At 64.6% G+C, this 24,970-nt stretch overlaps 2 protein-coding genes across 6 annotated transcripts; one reads left to right on the top strand and one right to left on the bottom strand.

Annotated features, from left to right (window-relative positions):
- Nucleotides 1–9,802: 9,802 nt before the first annotated feature.
- On the bottom strand, nt 9,803–19,392 carry TACC3 (transforming acidic coiled-coil containing protein 3). 3 transcript variants are annotated; one of them, XM_025290503.3, is made up of 16 exons: nt 19,259–19,392; nt 17,547–17,709; nt 17,237–17,379; nt 14,976–15,866; nt 14,405–14,471; nt 14,120–14,273; nt 12,942–12,994; nt 12,618–12,706; nt 12,325–12,517; nt 12,033–12,137; nt 11,596–11,672; nt 11,479–11,522; nt 11,003–11,163; nt 10,408–10,514; nt 10,157–10,277; nt 9,803–10,028 (listed from the first exon to the last, which is right to left on the bottom strand). In XM_025290503.3, exons 2-16 carry the CDS (start codon nt 17,706–17,708, stop codon nt 9,963–9,965), a joined length of 2,433 nt encoding a protein of 810 aa, XP_025146288.3. In that variant the 5' UTR covers nt 17,709; nt 19,259–19,392; the 3' UTR covers nt 9,803–9,962. The 3 variants fall into 3 exon arrangements, with proteins under 3 accessions (XP_025146288.3, XP_044802228.2, XP_025146289.3); XM_044946293.2 differs by having other exon boundaries at nt 11,024–11,163; XM_025290504.3 differs by lacking the exon at nt 19,259–19,392 and adding an exon at nt 18,162–18,314.
- A 621-nt stretch (nt 19,393–20,013) lies between these two features.
- TMEM129 (transmembrane protein 129, E3 ubiquitin ligase) lies at nt 20,014–24,378 on the top strand. Of its 3 annotated transcripts, XM_006044970.4 has the most exons (4): nt 20,014–20,230; nt 21,602–22,076; nt 22,562–22,721; nt 22,854–24,378. In XM_006044970.4, the coding sequence occupies exons 1-4, from the start codon at nt 20,026–20,028 to the stop codon at nt 23,100–23,102; spliced, it is 1,089 nt and encodes a 362-aa protein (XP_006045032.1). In that variant the 5' UTR covers nt 20,014–20,025; the 3' UTR covers nt 23,103–24,378. The 3 variants fall into 3 exon arrangements, with proteins under 3 accessions (XP_006045032.1, XP_006045033.1, XP_044802229.1); XM_006044971.4 differs by lacking the exon at nt 22,854–24,378 and having other exon boundaries at nt 22,219–22,705; XM_044946294.2 differs by lacking the exon at nt 22,854–24,378 and having other exon boundaries at nt 22,191–22,705.
- The last annotated feature ends 592 nt before the right edge of the window (nt 24,379–24,970 follow it).

The raw sequence follows: 24,970 nt of genomic DNA, 5'->3' as shown, positions 1-24,970 counted from the left end.
CCCAGCAGGTCCAAGCCCCAGCCTCCCCGTCTGCAGAACGGAAGTCATGACCAACGATGGCTGCTCCCAGCTGGGCGGGGAGTGGGCAGTGAGCCCTGGGCTGCGGGGGCCACCGTCACCCCAGAGGGGCCTGGCCCCCACCCCCACCCCAGGCCCAGCGTGGAGCGGCCATCAGCGGGGTCCCCATCTGGAAACAATTGCGCCCGTGGCCCTCAAAGATATAATTAAAATATATTGGGTTTTTCTGCTCCTTCCTTGGCTGGGGAGGAATCCAGGCTGGTTATGAAACCAGATTGCTCTGACGTGGGGCCGGGGCATCACACGCACGGATGGCAGCTCTGAGCCCGCTGGGTCGCGGCTGCCCGAGGCCAGAGGGGCCCTGTCCTCCCTGAGGAGGGTGGCCTGCTGAGCGGTGGACGTGAGGCCCCAACTTCATCCTCCCCAGGAGCACCCCTTCCCTTCTGCTTCTTCATCCTCCAGGCCTCATTCCCCCACCCCGGGGAGCCTCCCTGGCGGGATGGGGCCCTTCTTCCCCAAGTAGCCCACCTGGGAGGTTCTAGGGGCATCTTGGCCCCCAGGGAGGGTGTGTGGCCCAGGGTGGGTCTGGGGTGCATGGTGCCAGCCCCACCTGCAGCCCAGGTGCCTCCGCAAACCACAGGTTCCAGGCGTCCAGGGCCTGAGACCTGCCCAACGAAGCCCCCAGAGACGGCGGCCCCTGCTGGTGGAGCCCATGGGGCAGGTGTGCGCTGGGCAGGCCCTGGGGGCCCTTCCTTCTCCAAGGAGCCTCTCTGACCCTCCCTCTGCTGTTCCCCTCGGTGCTGCAAGGGAGCCACAGGCCCCTGCCCCCACTCCCCATCACAGCCCCTCAAGGAGGGGAAGGGGCAGCAGGCTGGCCCCCCAGACCCGACCCAGGACCCCAGCACAGGCCCCAGGCTGGGTGGGCCCCAGAGTGCACCACAGGCTTTGGCCCAAGGGGGCCCCTGCCTGCCCTCCCTGAGGCTGCTCTTCCGTCGGGAGGAGCCCTTGTCCCAGTGGGGCAGGCTGGATGCGGGCGGGACAGACGGTCTGTCCGGGTCTGGCGGGGCCGTGTCACCCCGCTCCTAACCCAGGGCCGTGGGGGTCAGGGGCCCCGGCCCCTCGTATCCACCTTGCGGCCGCCACCCCTCCCCGCCCGGCGCGGGCACCCGGGGCCTCCCCGCAGGGTCCCCGCAGCCCTGTCCTCATCTTGTGTGGCCCGGCCTGGGGGTCAGCGTCCTGACCAACACCTACTAAGGAGCCTCTGCTTGCCCCCACCCCGAGGCTCCCCAGAAAGTGCAGCTGTGGGGGCAGCACTCGGGGGCAGGCTCCCCTGAGAACCACAGCCCTGCGGCAGCGAGGCCTCTGAGCGCTGGGGTCCAGGTTTGAGGGGGTCCACGGCCTGCGTGGCGGAGGGGCCGGCTGGGGAAGCCCTGCCCTGGGCCCTGGCACCCTGCCCCCCGCTCCTGCCCCAGCGCAGCCCCAGCGTGGCCCCAGCTCGGCCCTAGCGCGGCCCCCAGCGTGTCCTGGCCCCAGGCCTCCCCCCGGTCTGGCTACCGGCAAGGCCCAAGACAGCTTCCTCCAGGAAGCTGCTTCCCCAGGCCATCCCTGGCCGGGGAGGGTGTGTCAGGCCTCCGGTGGGGCACCGGGGGGCCAGACAAGCCTGGGCCAGGGCGAGGGTGCATTCCTGCTCCTTGAGCCTGCGGGGAGGGGGTTCCCAGAAGCGCAGGGAGGCCTGGCCAGCAGCCTGCGGGGAGAGCCCCCGGCACTTCCTGCTTGGCAAGAGGGCGCAAGGCAGCAACAACTGTGTGTGCCCGCCCTCCTGGGCACCCCCCTCCTGGGCACCCCCCGACTCCCCGTCCTGGCTCCCCCTCCTGGCCTCCCTCCGCCCAGGCCCCGCGGCCTCCCCTCCGGGATGCAGACTGGACAAGACCGGTTCCCCGACTCGCCGGCCCTGGCACCACTGGGTGCCCCATCTCTGCTGCCCGCTATGTCCACCCTGGGCTCCCCCGTCGGGCCGGCCTGGTGGTCGCCGTCTGTGTGAGGACACGTGGGCTCGGAGCCCACCCACCAGGAAGCGGAGGAGGGCGTGTGACCAGCGCGGGTTGGGGCGTGACCGTGAGCGAGTCTCCTCGCCGTGGGGTGGGCCCTGTGCAGCCCGCCCTGCAGGGTGGGTGGGGGGGTGAGATCATGCTCCCTGCAGGCGGCTGCGCCAGCACCTGGAGTGGGGAGTGCGGTGGGCACGTTGGGACAGGTACCCGGCCTCACCCGCCCGGCCCCGCGGCCCTCGGGCTGGGCTTGGCTGCCCCAGGGCACGCCGAGACCCTCCTGGCAGGGGCAGGTGGGGCTTCAGGTGCCGCCTTCAGGCGAGAGGCCCCCTCCTGGCACACCCGCTCCTCTAGGAAGCCTGGACCCCCAGGCCGGCCCACGGCGGGGCCCTCACGGAGCGGAGGGGAGAGCAGCCCAAGGATTGGATGCAGGACATAGGAGCACGGGGACACTGAGTTGGCCAGACGTGTGTTTCTGGTTCCTTGATGCCTGCCCAGCGTGGAGCTCGTGTGAGAGGCGTGCCCTTCCTCGGGGCAGGAGGACCCACTTGGTGGTCCCGGCCCATGGCGTGGGGCTGGATTCTGGTGGGACGCTGTCTGCCAGGCTCAGAGGAGCCTGTGGGTCATTGGCCTGGGACCTCCCATGGCTGGGAGAGGCTGAGGGGCCTGCCTGTGCTTCAAGAAGGGGCAGAGCCTGGCCAGGGTATGGGGCACTAAGGACCCTCTACCCAGCAGGCCTGCATGGACAGTGGGCACCCCAGGCCAGGAAGCCTGGTGGGTGGGGAGCCAGCATGGTGTGCAGGGGTGGGCAGGGTGCTGGGAGGACGTGGCTGGACCTCGCTGGCTGGAGGGGCCCCGGGAGCCCCCACAGGCAGCTGCAGCCCTGCCTCCCTGCCCACCCCCTGCCGCAGTCACCCCCACCGACGAGCTCTGCGTTTGCCCATTCATTCCTTCATTCTCTGCTCCCCTACCTGACCCCCAGCCAGAAGGCTGACTCCACCAGGGCAGTGACGAGACGGGTCTGTCCCTGCTGAGCCCAGGGCCAGGAAGAGCGTGTGGCGCCGGGAAGGTGCTCGTGAACTGAAGAACCAACGGCTGAGCGTGTGGCGCCGTCACCGGACCTCAGGGTCGCCCGCCTGCTGACAGCTGGGGGCCACCGGCTGAGCGGCGGCGGGTGGGGGTCTGGACGGGGGTCTACCCAGAGTTCACGGCCCCACCACGGCCTCTGGCGCCACTGCTGCCCGCTGGAGCTGTCGGGGACCCAGCCCTGGGCCCTGGGAGGGGGCGGGCGCGGACAGACAGGAGCCCCGGGGCCCCACCCCGTCTGGGGATCACCCCCGGGCCAGGCACACGGGGAGGGGCACCCCGTCTGGGGGGACCCCTCGGGCCCACTCGCTGTGACTCGGGTGCTCTGGGGACCCTCCCCCTCCCCGCCCCTCCCACCCCCCAGCTTCTGCCCACACCGTGGCTCCTGCCAGGATGGGCCCTCACTGATGCCCTCTCTTGGCAAAGACCCAGCGGGCACACAGCATGTGAGGTCGGTGTCCCGCCCTGCGCTCATGGTGGCCAGTCTGCCAGGCCTGGCCGGGCTCTGGGTCTCAGGCTCCTGCTCCCTTCATGACCCAGCTGCCCTGCCCCCGTCCCAGCACTGCAGCCGGGGGCCTGCCAGTGGCCCCGCTCGGGAGTGGGCACATGGCGGGTAGACAGGCAGGAAGCAGGGCATGAGGAAGAAGGACAGGAGGGGGCACCCCCTGTGGGGACTGGGCCACCACACGGGGTGCAGCCTCACCCACCCACTCACGGAAACGGGAGAGGAGGGCCAGGCCACTGATCAGAAACAAATAGGTCCAAGATGGCAGAAAAGCGGACTCCCACTAGACCTGAGCCTCAGAATATCAGCAAGCTAAGTGTGACATGGCCGCAGGCGCCACGAAGGTCAAAAAGTGGGCAGTGGCCCAATTCCTGGAAATCCCCACCACTTCCCCAAACTGGCCGGAGTACTCCTCCCACTCATTAGCCTGTGAAACGCATGCGTGCATCCTCAGTGTGTCTGACTCTCTGCGACCCCACAGACTGTGGCCCGCCAGGCTCCGCTGTCCGTGGAATTCAGGTGCCTTTACCACTGCAGCGCCTGAAATAACCCACCCCTATAAACACTGATAGCTGAGGTGGTAAAGAATCCACCTGCGTTGCAGGAGACCCCGGTTTGATTCCTGGGTTGGGAAGATCCCCTGGAGAAGGGAAAGGCAGCCCACTCCAGCATTCTGGCCTGGAGAATTCGATGGACTGGATAGTCCATGGGGTCGCAAAGAGTCAGACGTGACTGAGCGACTTTCACCTTTACTATAAGCACGGACAAGCCCCGCACCCTAAGGCTGCTCTGCCCTCTGAGATGACTCGGAGGCTGCAGGGTTTGTTTCTCTCTGAATAAATCCACTTCTTAGTTGTCATCACTGTGGAGCTCACTGAATTCTTTCTGCCGTGACACATCCTGAGCTTCATTAAGGCCTGAGACCAGGTGTGTGATCTTAGTTAAAAGGGGGACTTCTCTGGGGTCTGGTGGCTAAGACTCCGAGCTCCTAATGCAGGGGCCCAGATTCGAACCCCGGTTGGCAAGCTCGATCCCACGTGCTATGGCAGACACTAGCTGAGGCGCCCCGCTGCACCAGCCCTGATCCATCCTGTTCTCTCCACCCGTTTTACCCGCAAATATTTGTCCTCCGACTTTCTTGCTTAACTGCACTCTGAAAAGGAGTGCCCTCTAGCTACACCTGGCGTTTACCCTTCTAAGACAATGCTCCCTAACTCTCCTTTCCTCTGCGAGCAGCCTTCGTCACAGAAAGAATGTCACAGGAATGGTGACCCCAAGGACCCACAAACCTGTCCTGGAATCACCCGATGCCAGCCCTAATGACCTCAGTGCTGCCTGGAGGAGGAGATGCATGACCACACCAGCAGTACTCCTTGTCTCCAGCCTGTTTGCCATCCTAAACCGTAAGACCTCCTCCAGCTTCCCAGGAACAGGGGCGTGGTCCTGGAAGCGTCAGCTTGCTGTGGTCCCCTCTGCCTGGCCAAGCAACAAAGGCACTCCTTTCTGTGAGGTCGATAAGTCGTGTCCCACTCTCTGCAATCCCGGGGACTGTAGCCCACCAGGCTCCCCTGTCCACAGGAGTCTCCAGGCAAGAACATTGGGGTGGGTTGCCATTTCCTCCTCTCTACTCCTCCAGATCTCAGTCTCCATATTTATATTTAGCATCAGAGAACAGAGGTCACTTTTTCAGCAACACACACACTAAAGCTAAGCGTTCCCATGCTGCACTAAAGATCCCATGTGCCACAGTGGAAATCAAGATCCCGCAGGTCGCAGCGAAGACGGCACCCAGCCAAGAGAGAGAACGGGCGGGGGGGCGAGGGGCACGCGGGGCGAGCCCCAGGCTGATCCTCGAGGCTCCACTCCTCCCCATCCCCGGACTCGCTCACTCGCTCACTCACTTTCATTCACTCGCGCTCTTATTCACCTGCTCACTCACTCGCTCACGCGGCAGGTCATCCAAGTCACTGTCCATAGGAGCCAGGACTCATTCTCTCTCCCTGCTCTGGATCCAGGTAGGCTGCAGGAGGTCTCTGGGTACCTGCCCACCCATCCATTTGTTCCCCCTATCAACACCCTTGAACTGTCCAGTTGGTGCCCAGCACCAGGTCTGGGACAAGGGCTGTATCTCCACCTAAGCCTGGCCCACTGCTGGGTCACTGGACGTGAGGGCCGTGAGTCTAGCACTTCCTGTGCCCATGTGTCGGGCTGGGGGGCAGCACCCACCCCACTGAGAGGGGGCTCAGAAAAGTCACTGGACAAGGATGGGGCTGGGGAGGAAGGCGGGGGGGTCCTGCTGCAGATGGGTCCCATGGCCCCGCCCCGGGCTTGCTCAGTGGTGATGGTGCCCGTCAGCTCCCCACCTGCCCTGGGCCTGGGCCTGCCAGCTGGCCCCTGTGTAGTGGGTGGGCCTGCCCTCCACAAACAAGGGGCTGGGCCAGTCACAGGGGTCTGAAGAACAGAGGGGAGTGTGGGAGGGCAGGACCATGCCCCAGACAGCTGGGCAGGGCACCAGGGAGGTGGCCCCTTGACTCCCTGTGGTGAGGGTCCCAGAGACCCCGGGGGGCAGGGGCCGGGCTGGACCCTGGATGCAGTGCGGACTGCCCACAGGGTCTCAGGCTGGCCCCACAGTGCCCCCTGCAGGTCGCCTGAGTCCCGACTCCCAAGTGGCCACAGCAACCCTGGCGGTGCATGGGCGGCTGGGCACCTGGGGGTCAGGAGAGCTGCGGCCAGAGGGGCACACGGGGGCCCCAGACCCGGGACCGGGTGCCAGGGCGAGGAAGGGCATGCCTGTCCCGACACGGAGGGCCCCGCGGGTGTGCCTTCTGCCTGCAGCCCCGGGACACACCCCCACACAGCCCCCGAAGACACACACCCACGCAGCACCGAGGACATGCCCCACACAGCCCCGGAGACACCCCATGCAGCCCTGGGGACACACCCCACAACCCCAGGCAGCCCCCAGACAAGCCCCCACTGAGTCAGGAGGGCCCTGCTCTGGCCCTGCCCAGGCGATGGCTCCGGCTGCTCCCCACCAGCTCCTGTCTCCCCGTGACCGGGGTGCCGCTGGGCCGTCCCCTCTGGGCCCCCCCACCCCAGACACAGGAACGCGAGCCCTGCGCCTGCGGCAGCCCAGGGCAGAGCGGGAACTCTGGGTGGCACACCTGAGTCACACGGGCACAGCAGATGCCCCAGAGGGTTCTCCCCGGGCCGGCGGCGTGGAGGGCTGGCCAGCCCCGGGGCGCGCGCCTGCCTGGCTGCGCAGCGCTCGCCACGTGCGTGGACTGTGAGGGGCTGAGGGAGTTCGGGCTTTGGCCTCGGCTGGGGGTCGCTATGCATGGAGGCAGCGCTTGACTTCTGGGGGAGCCCATGGCAGGAGAGCGCTGGGGGGAGCCCCGGGAGTGGGTGGCAGGGTGGGGACGCAGCGGCTCAGCGGGAGCCCTGTGGTCAGCCTATTCTGGCCAGCCCCCCAAGTTCCCGTCCCCCTCGAGGACTCAGCTGCATGGGTGGAGCCCAGTGAGAGGGCTGAGACTGCCTCGGGTGGCCCAGGCAGACCCTCTTGGGGGGCAGGGGCAGGCGATGATGCCCACAGACCTGGGCGTCTCCATGAGGCGGGCGCCAGCTCGGGGTGGGCGTGGCCACAGCTGCCCGGAGGACAGGCAGCAGCGGGGGGGTGGGGGTGGGGGCCTTGGGTGAGACAGCGCCCCGCGTGGTGGGGTCGTGAACTGCTCCGGCCTCCCCTGCAGTGGACACTGAGGCTGGAGGCTGGAGGGTCACGATCGGGTGGCCATCACTTGGCTTTGGGATGCGGGGCTGCACCCTGCCGGCCTGCAAATGCTGCCTTCTGGCCGCGTCCTCGAGGTGGAGGTGGAGAGGCCTCGACGTGAGGACGCCAGTACGTCCCATGACGGGAACCACCCCTCAGCTTCCCCCAGAGGGCCCACCACCTCCTGATTGCATCGCCTTGGCCTTCGGGCTCCTTAGGGCTCCCCCTGAATCTGAGGGGCACGAATGTCCACTCTCTATTGGGTTCCAGGTCCCGTCCCACCACTGGGAGGGGCTCACTGGCTACATCTGGAGGCGGCTGCCAGGGCTGGGCCCACGCGGCCTCCGTGGCCTCCTTGCTGGCCGACCGCTCCCGCCCAGCAGAGGCCCCCGGCCGTGGTGACGGCGTGCCAGGCGCAGGGATGCGGAAGCCGGGGCTGCGGCGGCGTGCCCAGCTCGGGTCATGTTTACCCTCAGGAGCCCGGTGCCAGGCCCCCGCCCGGCCTCTCGGCCCTGAGCTGACTCGGGCCCCAGGATAAACACCCATTCAGCTGCACAAGGCCCCTTTGTCCAGGGCGAGGCTGCCGGCCTAGGACGCTGTCCGGCGGCCCGTGTCCTCAGCGTGGCCAGCCGCCCCTCGTGGCCTTGTCTGGGCAGACGCTGGCTCAGAGGCCCCAGCTGGGGACAGGGCCCTGAGCGGCTCGTGGAGTGGCAAGCAGCAGGGGGCAAACATGCGGGCCCTCTCGGAGTGAGCCACGTCGCTGCAGCTTCGGACCCCCCGCCCTCGCCAGGCACGCGTGGGAGGCGTGGGGCGGGGGGTCCAGGTGCTGCAGGCGTCTCTTGCTCACCCTGACCCCTGCAGGTGGGCCCACAGACCTCTGGACAAGGCGCGGCCAGCGAGGGCAGGGCCTGGTGTCGGGAGGTCCCGCTTGGGCCTTGAGGGCTCAGTTTTGGGGCCGGCCACGGTGACTCTGGATGGAGCCCCAGGACCCCGCAGCCCTGCACCTGGCTGGGTTCGGATGCCGAGGACACCCCTCCAGGAGTTAAGCGGAAAGCAGCCGGCCTGGGCCAGGGTCCTGCAGGCCCAACCCAGCCGCTTGGCCCTGATGTGGGAGCCGAGACAGCTTCTTGAGCGCAGGAGGGCTGTGTGTGACTCAGGTCAGGAGAGGCCTGCTGGCAGTGTTAGTGAGGATGGGGGAATTGGGGGACCCACAGGGGTCCCTGCAGGCTGGACAGGAAGGACTCAGGTACAGGCCCCAGGGAGCCTGAGGCTGGAAGGAGCGGCCCCCCAGTCCCCGCCCCCGTTGCTCTGAGAGTGCTGAGAAGAGACATGCTGTGCAACTGTGGGGGCCACAGGGGTGCCCGGGGCGGTGGGGGGCACGGGCATCACCATGTTCCCATCCTCCTGCAGCGTGTGGCCAGCAGCGACCCCTGGTGGCGGCCAGCGTGCCACTGCGGGCCCCCCAGAGGCCTGCCCTCCTGAGGGTGTTGGGGGGCCTGCTGCCTCTCTGTGGGGACCCCTGCTCCCTGTGCTGGCGGCCCCGCCCTCAGGACAGCACCCTGGGCTCGGGGTGGACGTGCAGGCCCTGGGGGTGCGCGCTGGTGGTTCCCAGGTCATGTCATGAGGAGTAACCACTCCAGAGCTCGAGCTTCCATGACTGGTGTCCAGCCAGCGGTCCGCCTACCCCCTCCACGGTCCCGCTGTCCTGCAGGCTGGGCCTGCTCAGTTCAGAAGTCCCCCAGGGGCCGCCTGGCCCTCACCACCCCCAGGCCAGGGACCCCTGGCCCCGCCCCCGACCCATGGAAGGGGCCCAGGAGAAAGACGCACTCAGCCTCTCCTGGGGAGCAGGCCCCTGGCCCTGGGGGTGCAGACTTTGAACCCCCACTGAGACTTGACTTCTGAGCCTTTCATCTGTCAGGAGCGTCGGATGTCTGTCTGTCTGGCAGGGCTCTGCAGGGAGACCCCCTGCCCGTGTTTCCACCCACGGCGTCTTCCTGGGTCTCAGGAGACTGGGGGCTTCCAGCCAGGAAGGCAGCAGCTAGGAACTGCTGGTAACCCCCGTGAGCGTCCCACCGCGGGGCCTGCAGCCCTCCCCGGGACAAGAGCCAACCCCTGCCGCGGCTGCTGTGGTCTCCTTTCTTCCACGAAGGCGCTGGTCTGCGAGATCCGTGGTTGATGCAGATGGCGTCCACCCCAGCACCACATGGCTGACCAGGTGGACCGGGGGGACTGGGGCTCACTCAGCCGACTCCCAGGAGGTGCTGGTGGCCGGCCGGGCAGCTGCAAGGAGCGGGGCAGGGACAGGCTGAAGGCATCGAAGGGAACAGTGGCTGTGGTCAGATCAGCCAGAAACTGCCCTTTTAATGAAGACCAGGACAGGTCTACTGCTTAAATTTAAGAGAAACTTTATTTAATTTTTTCCTAAAGCAACCTAGTTTAAAAACAAATTGAAAAAAGATGTCAATAGAGAAGAAAAACCTAGACAGACAGACAGACAGACACACACACACACAGGGAAGACGGCAAGGCCAGGGCTGTCGCGTCAGATTCTCTTCATCTTGGAAATGAGGTCGTCACAGATCCTGGTCAGCTCATCATTCTCTTTAGTCTGAGGAGGAGAGCCACACCCCTGGATTTCTCACAGTGCTTAGAGCCTGGAGCCCCCGAGGCTTCCCGAGCTGCGAGGGCTGCCCGCCCCCGCCCCCCCCACCTCCGGCCTAGGGACCCTGCGCCCACCTTCTGCTCCACCACCTTCTCCAGGGAGTGGACACGCATCTGCTCCTTCCTCAGGACCGCCTGCAGCGCCAGAGCGTCCGTCTGGGCCTTGCTGCGGACCTGGGCGATCTCCTCGCTTGCCCTGGAGCAGCAGAGGGCCCGGCTGAGCCACGGGCGGGGCCAGACCCCCCCCAGGCTCCTGCCCCCCAAGCCCCGCCCCCATCCTGACCCCCCCCCCCCCCCCCCCCCCCGAGCCCCGCCTGCCCACGCACTGCCGGAGCTTCTCCTCCGCCTGGGCCTTCAGCGCCTGGTACTTCCGGGCCTCCTTCTCCGCCCTCTCTATGTGACCCTCGGCACACTTCTTCAGTGACTCTTCGTTCTGGGAGGAAGATGGACGCTGAGCCCCGAGCCGAGGCCCAGCTCCTTGGGGGTTCGTGGAGCAGCTCGCCTGTTTCCCTGCGGACAGCCCAGGCCTGCCCGCCCCTCAGGGCCCTGCCACGGGGGTTCTGTCCAGGCACTGTAGGGGAACCTAGGTCAGGCACCAGGCCCACGGAACAGCCTGTCCTGTTCCCTGAGCCCCGGGCTCTGGCGGCCGGGTGCCCTGCCGCCTGGCAGTGGGGAACAGCGCAGCGGCCAGCACAGACCCACAGTCTCCATGCAGGCCCACACGGACGCCTCGCGGGCACCCGCGTCCAGTTGCAGGTGACAAGCCAAGAGCCCAGGGTGCAGGCACAGGCAGGGCTGAGGCTGGCCCCACCTGCGGGCCTGCCTCTCCCTCTTGCCAGGCTCCATACCAGGGCTGTGCTCAGCCCCTCCTCCTGCAGGGCCCCCGCCCCTCCCCGGGCCCCAGGCTGGCCCAGCACCCACCGTGCGGTAGCCTTCGATCACCTCCTTCTGTTTCTCAAACCGCTTGAAGAGGTCGGAGAACGACTTTTCCATGGAGTGCAGGTCGGCCGTCAGCTGTGCTTTCTCCTTCAGGACCTTCTGCATTTCGGCCTTGGTGAGCTCCTTCTGTTTCTGAGACTCCTCTGGAGGAGAGACCAGCACCTCGGATCAGTGGGCGGCAGGGCGTCTGCCTCTCTCGGGACCTTCGAGGGCGGACCCTCGGGGCTCCAGACGCCCAGAAAACAGCTGTCTCCTCAATACCAGCTCCGCCCAGAAACCGAGGCAGCTGGCAGTAAGCCCAGACCTGTCCCATACTCGGGGCTTCCAGCCTGGACACGGCTAGTGCCCAACATCCACAGAGGCCGCCGGGGGACGCAGAGCCTCCAGGGCAGGGTGGACACTGCAGCATCAGGAAGGGACCCAACCTGCCCGCTGCCGGGGCGGGGACTGGCACTCACCCATCACCTGGTAGACAGTCCCCTCAAAGCTGTCCATGATCTTCCTGCGGGAGGAGAGCAGATGCATGAGCCGAGTGTCCTGCGCGCATGCGCGCACGGCGGGGCGGCTGCACTCACCCCATCTCCAGGAGCCTCTCCTGCAGCGCCGCGCACTTGCCCCGCAGCACCTCGTTCTCCTTCTGTGTGGCCTCCACCTGCATGGTCACACGCCTGCGTTGGCCCAGGGTCGCCCCCCGCGCTGACATCTCCCACCCCACTTGGTGGACGTCCAGCGCGGGGGACGCCTCCCAACATGGGCGGGGCAGCTTAAGGGGGGTGGGCGGTGCTGGGCACTGCAGGGTCCAGCCCAGGCCTCCACCCCCTTAGACATCGCCCCAGCCTCGTCCTCACCCAGTGAGGAGGCTGGGGGGCGCTCCTCGGGGACGGTGCAGACCCTCCCCCGTGGGTTCTGTGACACACGTGGGGGCGGGAACAGGACACCCGGCTGCCGGACGCCCGGGCACAGCAAGTGCAGCCTGTGATGCCGACCACCCCAGCCCCGCCTGCGCGCTCACCGCCGAGTCCAGGTCCTTCTGGCTGTACTGCAGCACGTCCACGATCCGCTCCACAGGCAGCGGTGCAGCCCCGGGCCCGAGGTCACACGGAGCCGGGCCAGGCATCTGCGGGAGAGACCGGCGGGGCCGTGAGCTCCCCCGCGTGGCCCTCCGCCCTACCGGCTCCTCACAGCACAGCCAGAGGCAGCGCCTCGGCCCCCACCCGCCCCGTGAAGCCTGCAGATCCGCAGCATGAGAAAGCCGGGCCCTGAGAACAAGCGCGTCTCTAAAGCAGAGGGGACGAAGCACTTACAGGAATGCCCGGGGCTCCAGGGAAGTCCAGGTCAAGCAGCTGGGCCTCCGGGGGGCTTCCAGAGGAAGGCCCGTCCACACTGCGAGCACGGAGACCGAGAGAGAAGCCACCTGCTGTCTGCATGAGCCTGGGGCTCTCCTCGGAGGCCAGAGGGCCCGCGCTCGGGACAGGTAGGCCCCGGGGCCTGCCGCTGCTGTGGGCACACAGGAGCATGCCCGCTCACTAACTGGGCCCCCAGGCGAGCCCAGCCCCCGCCCTCGCCCCTGCCGGTCCCTGCTGCCAGCCGGGCGTACCTGCTGGGTGCCAGCCCCCGGGGACTGTCCTGCAGGAGCGGGTCGAAGTTGAGGTACAGCGACTGCTTCCTCAGGGCTGACTCTTTAAACTGCGGGGGGGAGGGGGGGAGCAGGGTCAGCAGGGTCCACAGCGTGCCTGCCGCATCCCTCGGGGGAGCCCAGCCCGCAGGAGACGCCTCTGGGGCCTGAGCCAAGTGGTCTGGGGGCCGGGGGCAGGACTGCCCTGGGAAGAGTGGCTGCAGCAACGGGCCTGGGGTGACGCCGCCTCCAGGGACACAGAGCCTGCTCCCGGGCAGCGGGGCCCCGACAATGCTGGGTACTCACCGAGGACGCCCCGAACTGCTCCAGGTAGTCCAGCGCTGCCCCTGCGCCTAGGACTGAGAGGGGGTCAGCAGCCGCCCCTGCCCGCCACGGGCTGCCCGCCCCCCATGGCCTCAGGTGAGACAAGGCCAGGGCAGCCGTGTACCCCCCAGCCTGGCGCTTGGCTGTGCCCAGCACAGCGCCCCTCCCCAGGCTCCTGGACCAAGCGCTCTTTGCTGTAGAGCAGGGTTGCTCAGGGTGCCTGGGGCCAGAGGGTTCGGGGGTGTCACAGAAATGTTCCCTGGGGGCCAGGTCGCCCTGGATGAGAACCACCACGGAGAGAGTTCTTTACTATCTGATAATCTGAACTCTGCTTAAAAAAACCCAAAGGTGACTGATGCCACAAAAATTCTAAATTGACACCAAAAGCCCAAGAGCCATAGAACCAATTGGGTTTGAAAGTAGACATCTGTGCTTCTGAAGACAGCATCAAGGAAGTGAAAACAGTTTTTGCAAATCATGTGCCTGACGAGCAATTCTTATCTGGATTATATTAGAAATCGGTACAGTATAATAAAGAAAACAGTTCGAGTAAAACCAGGCAAAGAACCTGAGCAGATGAAGGTCAGGAGCGTGTGCGCTGCTTAACATCAGGGAGCAAACCCACCACGCGGCCACTCCCTGGACCTCAGACCCTGCGGAGCCAGGCTGGGCCCCCAGGAGCCTCCGCCCGGAGACAGACAGCAGTGCACGCGCTCCGGGCAGCCCGCTCCCGGCCAGAGCAGCCGTGGGAGGAGACGAGGCACCATCCATGGCAGGGACGCTGCTCAGCCAGGAGAGAAGCCCCGCCTCACCCTGACCCGAGGCAGAGCGCCGCGACACAAAGTGACCCGTGAGGCCAGGGCCCCTGGGGCAGAGGGAGGCTCCTCCCGGCTCCTAGCCCCACTGGCGCAGTGAGGACCCCACAGAGAGCCCCCCAGAGACCCTCGGCCCATGCCCTGCCTGCCTCAGGCCTGGGGTCTTCACGGGATGGAGACCCTCGAGCTCTCCTGGCCCTGAAAGGCCCCGGCCGCACTAGGGCAGCTCAGCCTGTGCCTCTGGGGGCGGGTGGCTCCTTTCCAGGGGCCTCGGTTCACACAGCCCCTCCCGGCTCGGCGGCCCGCTGCCTCCGGTGCCTGCCCTGAGGATGGACGACCACATACCCTCCGCGGGGTCCCGGAACTGCTCCCCATTCAGGTCCAGGGTGGGCTCCGGCCCCCTCTCGGTGGGGGGCGTGGGGTTGGTGGGTGCAGTCGGTGGCTCACTGCTTGGGCTGCTGAGGGGCGCCGACCCCCCCGAAGAGCCTGTGGTCCACCCCTGAAAGGGAGGTGGAGTCACTGCAGGGCTGGCCGAGACGAGGGGTGTGGGGGAGCAGGGGCAGCAGCGTGCCCTCCCCGCCAGCCTCCCTCTGCCCGTGGCGCCCGCAGGCGTGGTGGCTGTGCCCATACCTCGCCCGCCGCTCCCGGGGTCCTCGCTGGGGCCCTCATCCCGGGTGTGTCATCTGAGCACGCCTGCCTGAAGAGACGGGGTCAGCAGGGCCTGAGCCTACCCCCAGCTCCGAGCTGCCGGGGTCCTGCGACCCCTCCCCTAGAAGCCAGGTTCAGGGCCGCATCGGGGGCCCCACAAACCATCTGGCCCAACCTCGCCTGCACAAGAATCGCGCTCCTCAGGAGTGGGCAAAGCGCCCTGAGGTCGTTTCAACTCAAGTAAAAGCAAAAATAAGTGAATGCTATGGTTGCTAGGAAATGGCAACAGAGGCCAGCCCGGGAGGCTGGAGCCCCGCTCAGCACCGAGTGCACCCCGGGAGCGGGCAGCGGGAGGCAGACGAGGCGCCAGGGTATTCCTGGACCTTCCAGAGGCGCAGACGGCCCTCCTGGACTACACGAGCACCCCACCTGTCCCCAGGGCACCCCCGCAGCAGAGGGATGCTTCCCTGCTGGTCCCCAGGGCCCCCACCTGGGGGACACGTGGCACCTCTGGTCTCACGTCTGCCCTGGAGGACCACCAGCCCGTGCTCACCGGCTCAGAGACAAGGCCTCTGTGGCCTGGCCGCTCTGCGGGTGCTCCGGGGGCCGGGCCTCACCACTGTCTGCGGCCGGGTTACAGTCTGGGTTGTCTGGCTTGTCCCAGCTCGGGCCGTCGGACTCATGCAGAGCGAGCTCGCAACCCTTGCCCGCCTCCAGGGTGGCCTTTCCGGGCCTCGCCTCTGGTCTCCTCGAGGGGGGCTTGAGACCCAGGGCCTTCCCTCGCTTCTGCAGTGGGGGCGACCTTTTGCCGGTGGCATCAGAGAAGTCGAACTCCAGCCGGACAGGCCCGCTCCTCAGAGAGCCGGTGGCCTGGCCACAGGCCTCCTCCTCCTGAGCACCGGGGTGTGTGGCCCCTGCAGCCTCTCCAGGGCCGGTCAGGGCCGTGTCCTCGCGGCCGGTGGCATCCATGGAGCCTGCTAGGGCCGCTCCAGGCTGGTCCACGAGGGGTTTTTCTCCAGGGGGGGCACCACAGGGCGAGGCGGGCCTGGCGGGGGGACCAGGGACCCCCTCCGAGTCCCCTCCCGTAGCGCTGAGTGGGTCCTCTGCTGTGTCCTGGGACGCCACCCCAGGGGGCTGTTCTGGAGCTACGGGGCCGAGGGGCATGCTCTCCTCTGAGGGCCAAGGGTGGACATGCTCTTCCCGGGCGCGCTCAGGGCTGCCGGGCGCTGGTCCTCGGGAGGCCTCCGGGTTTTCAACACTCTCTGGTATCTGGGAAGAGCTTGAGGGACCCAGGCTGACCAGAGGAGCTGAGGGGGGCCCACCAGGAGGCTGGTCTTCAGAGACTGGTCTCATGTCCTCTGAGGGGGGCTCGGTGTTGACTGGTACTGGCTTCTGGAGAATTCCATGGGTTGTTTTGGTGTCCGTTTCCTTGGTGAACTGTTGACTTTTCAGAAAACAAACTTAGTTAACACTAAGGAACCAGTTAGGACTTTAGTTAGATTTTAGTCCATGTGAAAACATTAACTAAATACAAAAATAAGAAGCATTCTGTCAATGCTCTCCTTGGGACCAGCTTTCACAAGAATATTCCCACAAGTCAGTGTTGGTGGGCCCTGGAGACGCAGGTGACAAGAGCAGAAACCTCACTGACGACAGTCAGAGTTGAGCTTCCCCACACCAGCCCACTTCCCCCTTCCGGCTGGGGACCACCGCTACGTCATCAGGGAAAGTCAGGCTCCCCACTGGAGCGAGAAAGGCCAGGTGGAGGCCTCGGCCTTCAGGAGAAGCAGGACCCCACTCCCCGCAGCTAGAGTGGCTCAAAGCTGGCGTCTCAGCAGCCTGGCCTCCTTCTCTTTGGGCTCTGACAAAACAACAGTATTTGAGTGCCTCTAATCTCATTCAGCTGAATTTCAAACAGAAAAGTAAAAACCTGAAGCTGAAAAGCAGTGAGGAGACCTGGGTAGAGAGGAGTCAGGTGCGAGGAATTTCCACCCAAGGGGAGGTGGAAATGTGGCCCGGGGATGTCTTATTTGAGAGAGAAGTGAAGGGTATGCTAGAGATATTTTGCTTTTATACCTTTCTCTGCACATCTAAAATCTGTTTAAAAGAAAAAGCAAGCTTTAAACCATGTAAGTCAGCAAAAGTCAGAATGAGGCTGACTTTTATGCCAGCAAGGCCCCTCCCACTCTGGATTCAGTGGATCCCTCGGGGGCACTCGCTGGGTAAATTCAGCCTAATCTGGGGGGAAGAGCCGCCACCAGGTCTCCGTCTCTAGACAGAGGCAGGAAAGCCTGGGCGTTCACTGAGCTGACCGCCACACCCAGCCAAACACCTAATGCCAGGTGAGGCTGCAAAGACGCACCTCTGGTCAAAGTCAAGTGTTTCCAATCTGATTCGTCAAACTGGATCACACAACAGACAGCTCCTGTGCCTTCAGCAGCAAGGCCTGCCTGTAAGCCCTCTCCCAGGCTTGCTGCTGAGCGTAGGAGACTCCTGAAGTGCTAACACAGCAGCAAAGCCACAGAGCACCCCTCTTTGGCGATTCCGCCAGGGCACTTCATGAAGTCAGAGGAACAAAAACCAATGTCAATTTGCTGGCAAGAGCACAACAGAGAAGTAGAATGTAAAGTTTACACTTCCTCTGTTTCATTACTCACTTTTCCAGTAACAAATGGTTTCTGAGGTGCTTTGGGCCACGCAGGACACACTGCAGAGACCAGGAGAAGCCTAACCGGATGTGGCACTCTGCAAACAGCTTTTCTGCTGAGTCCCTGAGGCTACGGACGGCAGTGCATCAAACAATCCCACACTTACTTCTCTTTCTGGGTACAGACTTGATGGCAGTTTTCTAATTCAATGGGGTCACCCAGAACAAAACAGGCTTCGAGCTTGCTGCCCACGCTGGGACTTAAGATCCTGTATGTCTGTGGGTCCCGTAGAGGTGTCTGAAAAGTCACCTGTTGGGGAGAGAGGAGGGCACCTGCTCAATAATTCAAGTCTTTGACACCCCTCTGGCGGCACCATGCCCTGCCTGGGCAGCTCAGTAAGTTGCCAGGAAAGCAGGTGGCAGGGCGACCTCCGTGTGACACACGACAGAGCGAACACAGGGGCCTGACGTGCTTACCTTCACAGTTTTGGCTGTGCTCTTCGGTGGCACATTCTCTTTCTGTGACAGACGGAGAACGGACGATCTTCCGGTAAGTTCCGGTGGTGAAAACAGGAAGTCGCAATTTTCTGTACTTTTGTCACCAGTGACATTTTCGTCACTGAAGATATGCAGACTCATTCTGGAAAAGCAGACAGTTGGGTGTCAGGAGGAGGGCGGTGCCCTCTGCTGTCTGGACGCTCAGAGGCGACAGTGGCAGGGCTGGCCCCGCGGTGCTGCCGGGAGACGCCCCCTTCGGCACAGGCTCAGACTTCAGGCAGCGTGTCCTCTGCCAGGCAGTCCCCATCCTGCTCCGGGGGAGCTGCCACCTCCCTGGAGTAAGAGCCGGAGGAGCCTTCAGCTCACAGGGCAGGAGGGAACGCTCAGGTGATTAAAACAACTTGAACTTTGTCGGTAAAAGTTCAGAGACAGAGAAGGGCTGATCTGTGACGAAACTGAAGCAGCAGAGGAAGCCTGGGCCCCTCCATCAGGTGGAGCAGCTGCCAAGTTTGTGGAGAACAGAAACGCAATAGGGCCCAGCAGCATGGCCAAGGAGGAGCTGGAGAAGGTAACAAGCAGCAGGTGTCGAGTCACCTGTGGGGAGTTGAGTGTCTCCATCAGGGGCCTCCAGTCAGGCCCGGGGGTTCCAGGAGAGTCTCATTCCTCCTTCCCGAGGCCCTCATGATGGTCAGTGCCGTGGCATTCCCAATTTAGGAGTCACCAGAGAACTGGGCATTTGCCTCGTGGGGGCACTACAGGTATTCGCTGGCGGTGGGGACCCTGGGGACTGTGGTTGAGGATGCCAGGTGGCTGGGGCAGCAGGAGAAAGGGTGGTTTTAAAAAGAGGTGAGGTCAGGGTGACAAGCCACCTCAAAGGGCTTTGGGGGTAGGAGCTGCCTGTGGAGGACAAGAGGGGTGGGGTGGGGGGAGTCAGAGGCTCTGGCACTGGGCCAGGGGTGGCCTGGGCAGCCCCTCATGGCACCAGGCTCACACACTGCGTCGGGAGACCGGAACGATGAGCCCGAGCCGGCGGCCACTCACTGTGAGGTTTGGCCTGAACAACGGGGTAAACAGGGGAGGGGCTGGACGGCTGCAGGGCCCAGGACGGAGAGCAGACACAGAGGACGCCTTTCCGGCAGACCCCCTCCTTGCCCTGGGGACGGCGGGAGAACAAAGACGGCAGCCTTCCGGGGTTCGGCTTCTACTAATAATGAGGGCTTCTGCTTAAAAGGAGGGGTCTTTGAGGAGGGCTGGCCGGGGAGGCGGGGAGGGACTGGGGACCTAGGGTGAGCGGGGTCTGCGGAATCAGGTGCGGCAGGAGTCGGCGATGGGTCCGGGCGAGGCTGGACCCAGAGGGGCGGGGATTGGGAGGCCAGCGCTGGGCGCAGGGCAGCGAGCGCGCGTGTACTCAGGCTCGGAATCACCGGGCGTCTCGGGAGGCGGGGGCGGGAGCACATCTGCTCTGCTCCCGGTTGCGGCCGGCCGGGCGGCATGAGGGACGGCGGGAGAACGGCCCAGACCGCGAGGAGGGCGGAGTCGGAGGCGGTATAGGCCCCGGTCTGGGGGGGGGGGGGGGAGGGCCGCCAGCGCGGCAGGCAGACCCAGGCCGGCAAAGCCCCAAGCCCCGGTTACAGGCAGGACCGGAGCCCCGAGCCGGGACCCCGCCGCCGCCGTCGCCGTCGCCCCCTTACCTGTCGACCGCCGCGCGGAGCCCAGGGTGGGAGGTGCCGAGCTCGGGAGCCCCTCTGCCCGCCGCCGATTCAAATACCGACGGTTGGCGAGCGCGGCCAATCAGCGCGCGGCTGGGGCGGGGCGCGAGGCGCCGACAGCCAATGGGAGGCAGAACGCCAGCCCACGGCCACTAGGAGGTTTCGTTTCCGGGGCGAGGGCACGCTGGGCGCGGCGGACGCCGGATTCCTCAGTAAAACCTGCTCGCCTAACGCCCCTAGAGGAGAGGCCGCACGCGGGTGGACGGTGACTGCGGAGCCCGCCGTCGCCCAGGAATCCCGGGCTTTGCTGCGGACGCGCCTGAGCTGCGTGGAAATGAGGGCCCGAGAGCCTCTCCCCCGAGTCTCAGTTTCCCCAGCTGGGCAATGGGATCGAGTGCAGCGCCGCTCCCAAGCGGGTCGTGTGGAAGAGCCAAACCCTCGCGAGAACTGTAGGGGCGGCTCGCGAGGTGGGGCGGGGGGGGGGGGGGGGGGGGGGCGGGGGCGGTCGAACGAGGTGCCCGAGAACTTCATTTCCCAAAATACTCTGCGGGACTCCATTTCCCAGAGCGCCCCGCGAGGGCAGGGACTCCGTTTCCCAGAGCGCCCCGCGAGTGCCTCCAGGGCAGGGACTCAGTTTCCCAGAGCGCCCCGCGCCGCCGGGCGCCTACCGGACCTGGACTCTGTGGCCGGTTCGCTACGCTGGGTGGCAGGCCTCGCCGAGCTAGTTTCCCGGCGGCGACGGCGGCGCGATGGACAGTCCCGAGGTCACCTTCACGCTGGCCTACCTGGTGTTCGCCGTGTGCTTCGTGTTCACCCCCACCGAGTTCCACTCGGCCGGGCTCACGGTGCAGAACCTGCTGTCGGGCTGGCTGGGCAGCGAAGACGCCGCCTTCGTGCCGTATCACCTACGCCGCACGGCCGCCACGCTGCTGTGCCACTCGCTGCTGCCCCTCGGTGAGCCCAGGGCCGACCTCCGGGACTCGGAGTGGGAGGGACGGGGGGCGGGCTCCCGTGTTGGAGAGCCGAGGCTGCGGGCGCAGCGCCCGTGTGCTTGGGGAAGTGCTGCCCCTTGCAGGTACCCGGCGGAGAGGTGGGCTCAGAACCCTAGGGAAGGGGGTGCTCTGCTCAGTGGGGCAGGTGGTGAGCTGGCTCTCGGGGTACAGGTCCCTCGAGTCGAGGTATGAGTTAACTGATGCCCCTAGAGGTGGCCTGTCCCAATCTCCCTGGAAGGTGGGTGCGGGAAAGGCAGGCAGAGAGGGTTGACGGCAGTCGAGTGTCATTTCCGCCTCCAGGGAATCTTCCTGACCCAGGGATCGAACCCGCATCTCCTGCATTGGCAGGCTGGATCTTTGCCACTGAACACTAGGGAAGGCCCCCACCCCCACCCCCACCCTTTTTAAAAAATATAACTTTATTCATGGCTGTGCTGGGTCGTCCTTGTTGCGCGAGGTCTTTCTCTAGTTGTGCAGAATGGGAGATACTCTGTTGCAGGCCTTAAAGCACGCAGATTTCGGTAGTTGTGGCACACGGGCTTAGTTGCTCTGCAGCATGTGGAATCTTCCTGGACCAGAAATCAAATCCATGTCCTCTGCATTAGCAGGCAGATTCTTATCCACTGCACCACCTGGGAGGTCCTAGAGAAGCCCTTTTGAAACTTCAGAGAGGTGTTATTTATTGCCACATGAGTTACTTATTATGTATCAGTTTGATCAATAGCATTTATTACTATTTTTGCAACTTCAAACCTTTTCTGCAGGTCACTGTCTACTTTATTAATTTTGACATGCAAACTGGCCCCCATCTGGCCACCAGGGGCCTGGAGCTGGCTCCTGTGTCCCTGTGACATGCTCTTGTCACCTTTGTTGACTGGTCCACGACGTCCCAGTTCTGGGATGGGCCATACTCTGGTCTGCTTCCTCAGAGTAGGTGGGATCCAGAGGCTGAGATCCAGTCCCAATACGGCCTGTGGGCAGCTCTGCGTTGGGTGACACCAGATCCTTGTGCTTATTTTTGCTTTTCTAGGATTTTCTCATTTTATTTCTTCCACTCATATGTGGTTTGTGCAAAACTAAAGTAGTAAGATGAGAATGTTTTCTGCTCACTGGACAAGTACTCAGTTGAGTCAGCTATGGAGCTGGGCAAGGCCCACCTGCCCTGGGGTACCATGGCCTTGCCCTCGGAGCTGACCATGGCAGAGGGCCAGACCCAAGGCTGGGGATTAAAGGAAGGGGCCTCCCCCAACCCCACCAAGGGACAGGGACAGCACTGGGGAGGCTGGCAGCCTGGCAGTCCCAACCTCTGCTGAAGTTTGCCTGTCCCTTTTAGGCTACTATGTGGGCATGTGCTTCGCAGCCTCAGAAAAGCAGCTCTACTACCCCAGCCAGACCCCGGAGACCTGGCGGGCCTTCCTCCTGCTAGCACTGATGCTGCCCGCCATCGCCTGCACCCTGATCTACTACTGGTCCCGGGAACACTGGGCCCGCCACCCCCTGGCCCGCACCCTGGCCCTCTACGCCCTCCCACGGTCGGGCTGGCGGGCCGTGGCTTCCTCCGTGAACACGGAGTTCCGGCGGATTGACAAGTTTGCCACGGGGGTGCCGGGGGCCCGTGTGATCGTGACGGACACGTGGGTGATGAAGGTGACCACGTACCGCGTGCACGTGGCCCAGCAGCAGGACGTGCACCTGACCGTGATGGAGTCCCAGCAGCACGACCTCTCCCCAGACTCGCACCTGCCCGTGCAGCTCCTCACCATCCGCGTGGCCAGTGCCAACCCCGCCGTGCCGGCCTTCGACATCCGGTAGGCGGGCCTGCAGCTGGGGCCGCTGGGGTGGTGCGCCCGTGGTCTGCTCTTTGTGTGGCTCAGGGGGCGGGGTGGGTGGGAGCTGGTCCCTCCAGAGTGCCCCTCCCTCAGGTCCTCTGCGTTTCCCCTTTCTTCCCAGCCTGCTCTGAGCTGTCTTCCTGGCGTCTCGGGAGGAGCACACGGCGGGTGTTTGGGGGCCACTGTATAGGACGGAGGCTCGGTGGCTCCCTCAGCCCTGAGCCTGGGCCGGGGCCGAGGCTGTCCTGTCTAGTTCAGGCTGTGGCGGGCCTGCCCGCCCCTCCTGGACCCGTCTTGGGCCTGAACCTGCCGAGGGCCAGGCCCTCTGCCGCAGCTGCAGCTCTCCCACCCTCCGTGCCCCTCCGCACGTCCCAAGGAGAGGCCCGTGGGCAGCACTGGACCAATGGGCTCTGGCCCCACGGCCATCTCTAGTGGTCCCTGCCCAGCAGCACCCACCTCCACAGGCTGAACTCCACGGAGTATGGTGAGCTGTGTGAGAAGCTCCGGGCGCCCATCCGCAGCGCGGCCAACGTGGTCATCCACCAGAGCCTGGGCGACCTCTTCCTGGAGACCTTTGCCTCCCTGGTGGAGGTCAACCCGGCCTACTCGGTCCCCAGCAGCCAGGTAGGGGGCTGGGCAGGGGAGGTGGGTTCCCACAGCTGGGCCGCCGTGGACCGCCTCTTCTGGGGTAGGGCAGGACCCCCATCCCCAGGGCGGCCCTACTGGGCTTCCTCTGACCACCTGGCCTGCCTGCAGGACCTGGAGGCATGCATCGGCTGCATGCAGACTCGGGCCGGCGTGAAGCTGGTGAAGACCTGCCAGGCGGCAGCCGTGGGCGAGTGCCAGCAATGCCACTGCCGCCCCATGTGGTGCCTCACCTGCATGGGCAAGTGGTTCGCCAGCCGCCAGGACCCGCAGCGCCCCGACACCTGGCTGGCCAGCCGCGTGCCCTGCCCCACCTGCCGCGCGCGCTTCTGCATCCTGGACGTGTGCGCCGTGCGCTGAGCCCCCTGGGGGGACCCTGTGGCCACCTCCAGGGGAGACGGGCCTCTGGGCCTTCCTCGGTGCTGCTGTGGGCAGCTCTTCGGTGAGGCGGCTCACTGGTGCCCCGAGGCTGTGGAAGGGCCTGGCTGCGGTTTCGGCAGAACCTTCCTGCTGAAGTTCTGTCCCTGGCAGTGGGGTGGTCTTCAGCACCTCTGCCTCCTTCACTCTGTTCTTCCGACTAGGGGTCAGTGCTGGGCACGCAGAACGTGGTGTCGGGTCCATCTCCAGAGCATTCTGGGGCCCCCGAGCTGTGTTCTAGGCGACCCCTTGGTCTGCCCCAGATGACCCTAACCTAGCCATTTGCCTTAAGTGTATGGGGCACAAAAGTCATAACTGCCTCTCAGTTATACGACAGACCTGGATTTGTCTACGACTGCAGTCTGTCATGCTTCCGTTGCCAGGCTGGCCGCTGGCCCTGCAGCATGGCATGGATGCCCTCCCCATGAGGCCGCTCTGAGGACCCGGTGTAGAGCCTGGCGGTGGAGGGCACGAGCATTGCCCAGGGCCTCCTGGTGACCGTGGCCAGCCGAGGGTGCCCTCCTGGGTGGAGTGGCCCCCATCTGCCCCCTACCCAGGGACTCCTCGGGCTTTCCATCGGGTTGTTTTCACCTGCCTTTCCCTTAGCCGAGTGCATGTGGGGCTGCCCACCCCTTTGAGGGGCCTGTGACCACGTGCCTTTTGGTGCTCCCACAAGTCCAGGGAATGGGCTGTCTCAGACTTCTGGTTGCCCGGGAACATCTTGTGTCCAGACAGCAAGATTGTGGGGACCTAGCACGAGGCCCCCCACAGGCCCACCCGCTTCAGAAGGGAAGTGCCCAGCAGTCAAGGCGATGACAGCCGTCTTCCCCAATCTTGGTGGTGAGGTGGGGGGCAGGGAGGAAAGTGCTGGGCTCCTGGGTACAGCTCTGAATGTGGCTGTTAGAGGGGCCCTAAGCCTCCTAAACTTGGTCCTGCTAAGCAGGTTAGATGGAATCAACTCCACCAAGGCTGCACTGAGCCCAGGGATTTGGAAGTGAGCAAGCCCAGATTCGTGGTCTTCCTGGGTCACCCACAGGGGACAGCCATCAGAAGGGCAGCCAGGAGCCATGCCCGGCCTCAGCCTGAAATTTCAAACTCTGGCAAGGGAGAGCCAGGCCTGGGGTTGTCTTTTCTACAAGAGATGGTTACTTAGTTTTATAAAGATACACCTATTGTAGCAAAGTGGTATGCTATTGAATAAAATGTTAGTATGAAGTTATCAGTATTTTGTTTTTCCTGATATTCAAACAGTTGGGGCGAGTCCATCTTAGAAGTGGCCTCTTTAGTGCGCATGTTTTCTTCAGAATAAAGGGAGGCAGACTCTTCAGGAATCTTCCCCTGATATTCTAGCTGGGGTCTCAAAAAGCTCACTTCAGGGAACCTTTGTGGATGGGTCCTGGGGGCTGGGGGTAGGGGGTCAGCATACACGTGCTCCAGATGCAGGGGCCCACGTGAGGGACACTGGTGATCCAAGGTGGTGAGCCCTGCTGGGCGAGGCCTCCAGCCGTGTGCTTGCTGCTGGGTCCCACACGGAGCCTGCTGGCACAGCCACTTGGCTGGGAGAGCTCCTCAGCAGCACAAGCTCCCTGCTCCCTTATGCTGCTGCTGGACCCTGAACATGTTTATAAAGTACACGCAGCCCACTGAAAGCCAGTGGACTGGAATTTACTATATCTTGGAGATACTTGATTTTTTTTTTCACTATAGTCCTTCTCTGATAGTTTAGTCATAAGTCATGTCTGACTCTGTGACCTCATGTGTTACCGAGTCCAAGCTCGCTCTGCTCACTGCACGGTAGGCCAGTGAATCGG

This window comes from Bubalus bubalis, chromosome 7, assembly GCF_019923935.1.
Source record: "Bubalus bubalis isolate 160015118507 breed Murrah chromosome 7, NDDB_SH_1, whole genome shotgun sequence".
NCBI classification, from domain to species: domain Eukaryota; kingdom Metazoa; phylum Chordata; class Mammalia; order Artiodactyla; family Bovidae; genus Bubalus; species Bubalus bubalis.
This window is presented reverse-complemented; position numbering and strand designations above follow the sequence as displayed.

What these genes read in the sequence shown, in the direction of transcription:
- TMEM129 (XM_006044970.4), top strand. Translation starts at nt 20,026, where the DNA reads ATGGACAGTCCCGAGGTCACCTTCACGCTGGCCTACCTGGTGTTCGCC. An exon ending in GTGCCGGCCTTCGACATCCG is followed by an intron (nt 22,077 to 22,561) that starts GTAGGCGGGCCT and finishes CCACCTCCACAG; the next exon opens with GCTGAACTCCACGGAGTATG. An exon ending in ACTCGGTCCCCAGCAGCCAG is followed by an intron (nt 22,722 to 22,853) that starts GTAGGGGGCTGG and finishes GCCTGCCTGCAG; the next exon opens with GACCTGGAGGCATGCATCGG.
- TACC3 (XM_025290503.3), bottom strand. Translation starts at nt 17,708, where the DNA reads ATGAGTCTGCATATCTTCAGTGACGAAAATGTCACTGGTGACAAAAGT. An exon ending in GTTCCGGGACCCCGCGGAGG is followed by an intron (nt 12,995 to 14,119) that starts GTATGTGGTCGT and finishes ACCCCCTCTCAG; the next exon opens with TCCTAGGCGCAGGGGCAGCG. An exon ending in CGGGGGCTGGCACCCAGCAG is followed by an intron (nt 12,518 to 12,617) that starts GTACGCCCGGCT and finishes GTGTGCCCACAG; the next exon opens with CAGCGGCAGGCCCCGGGGCC.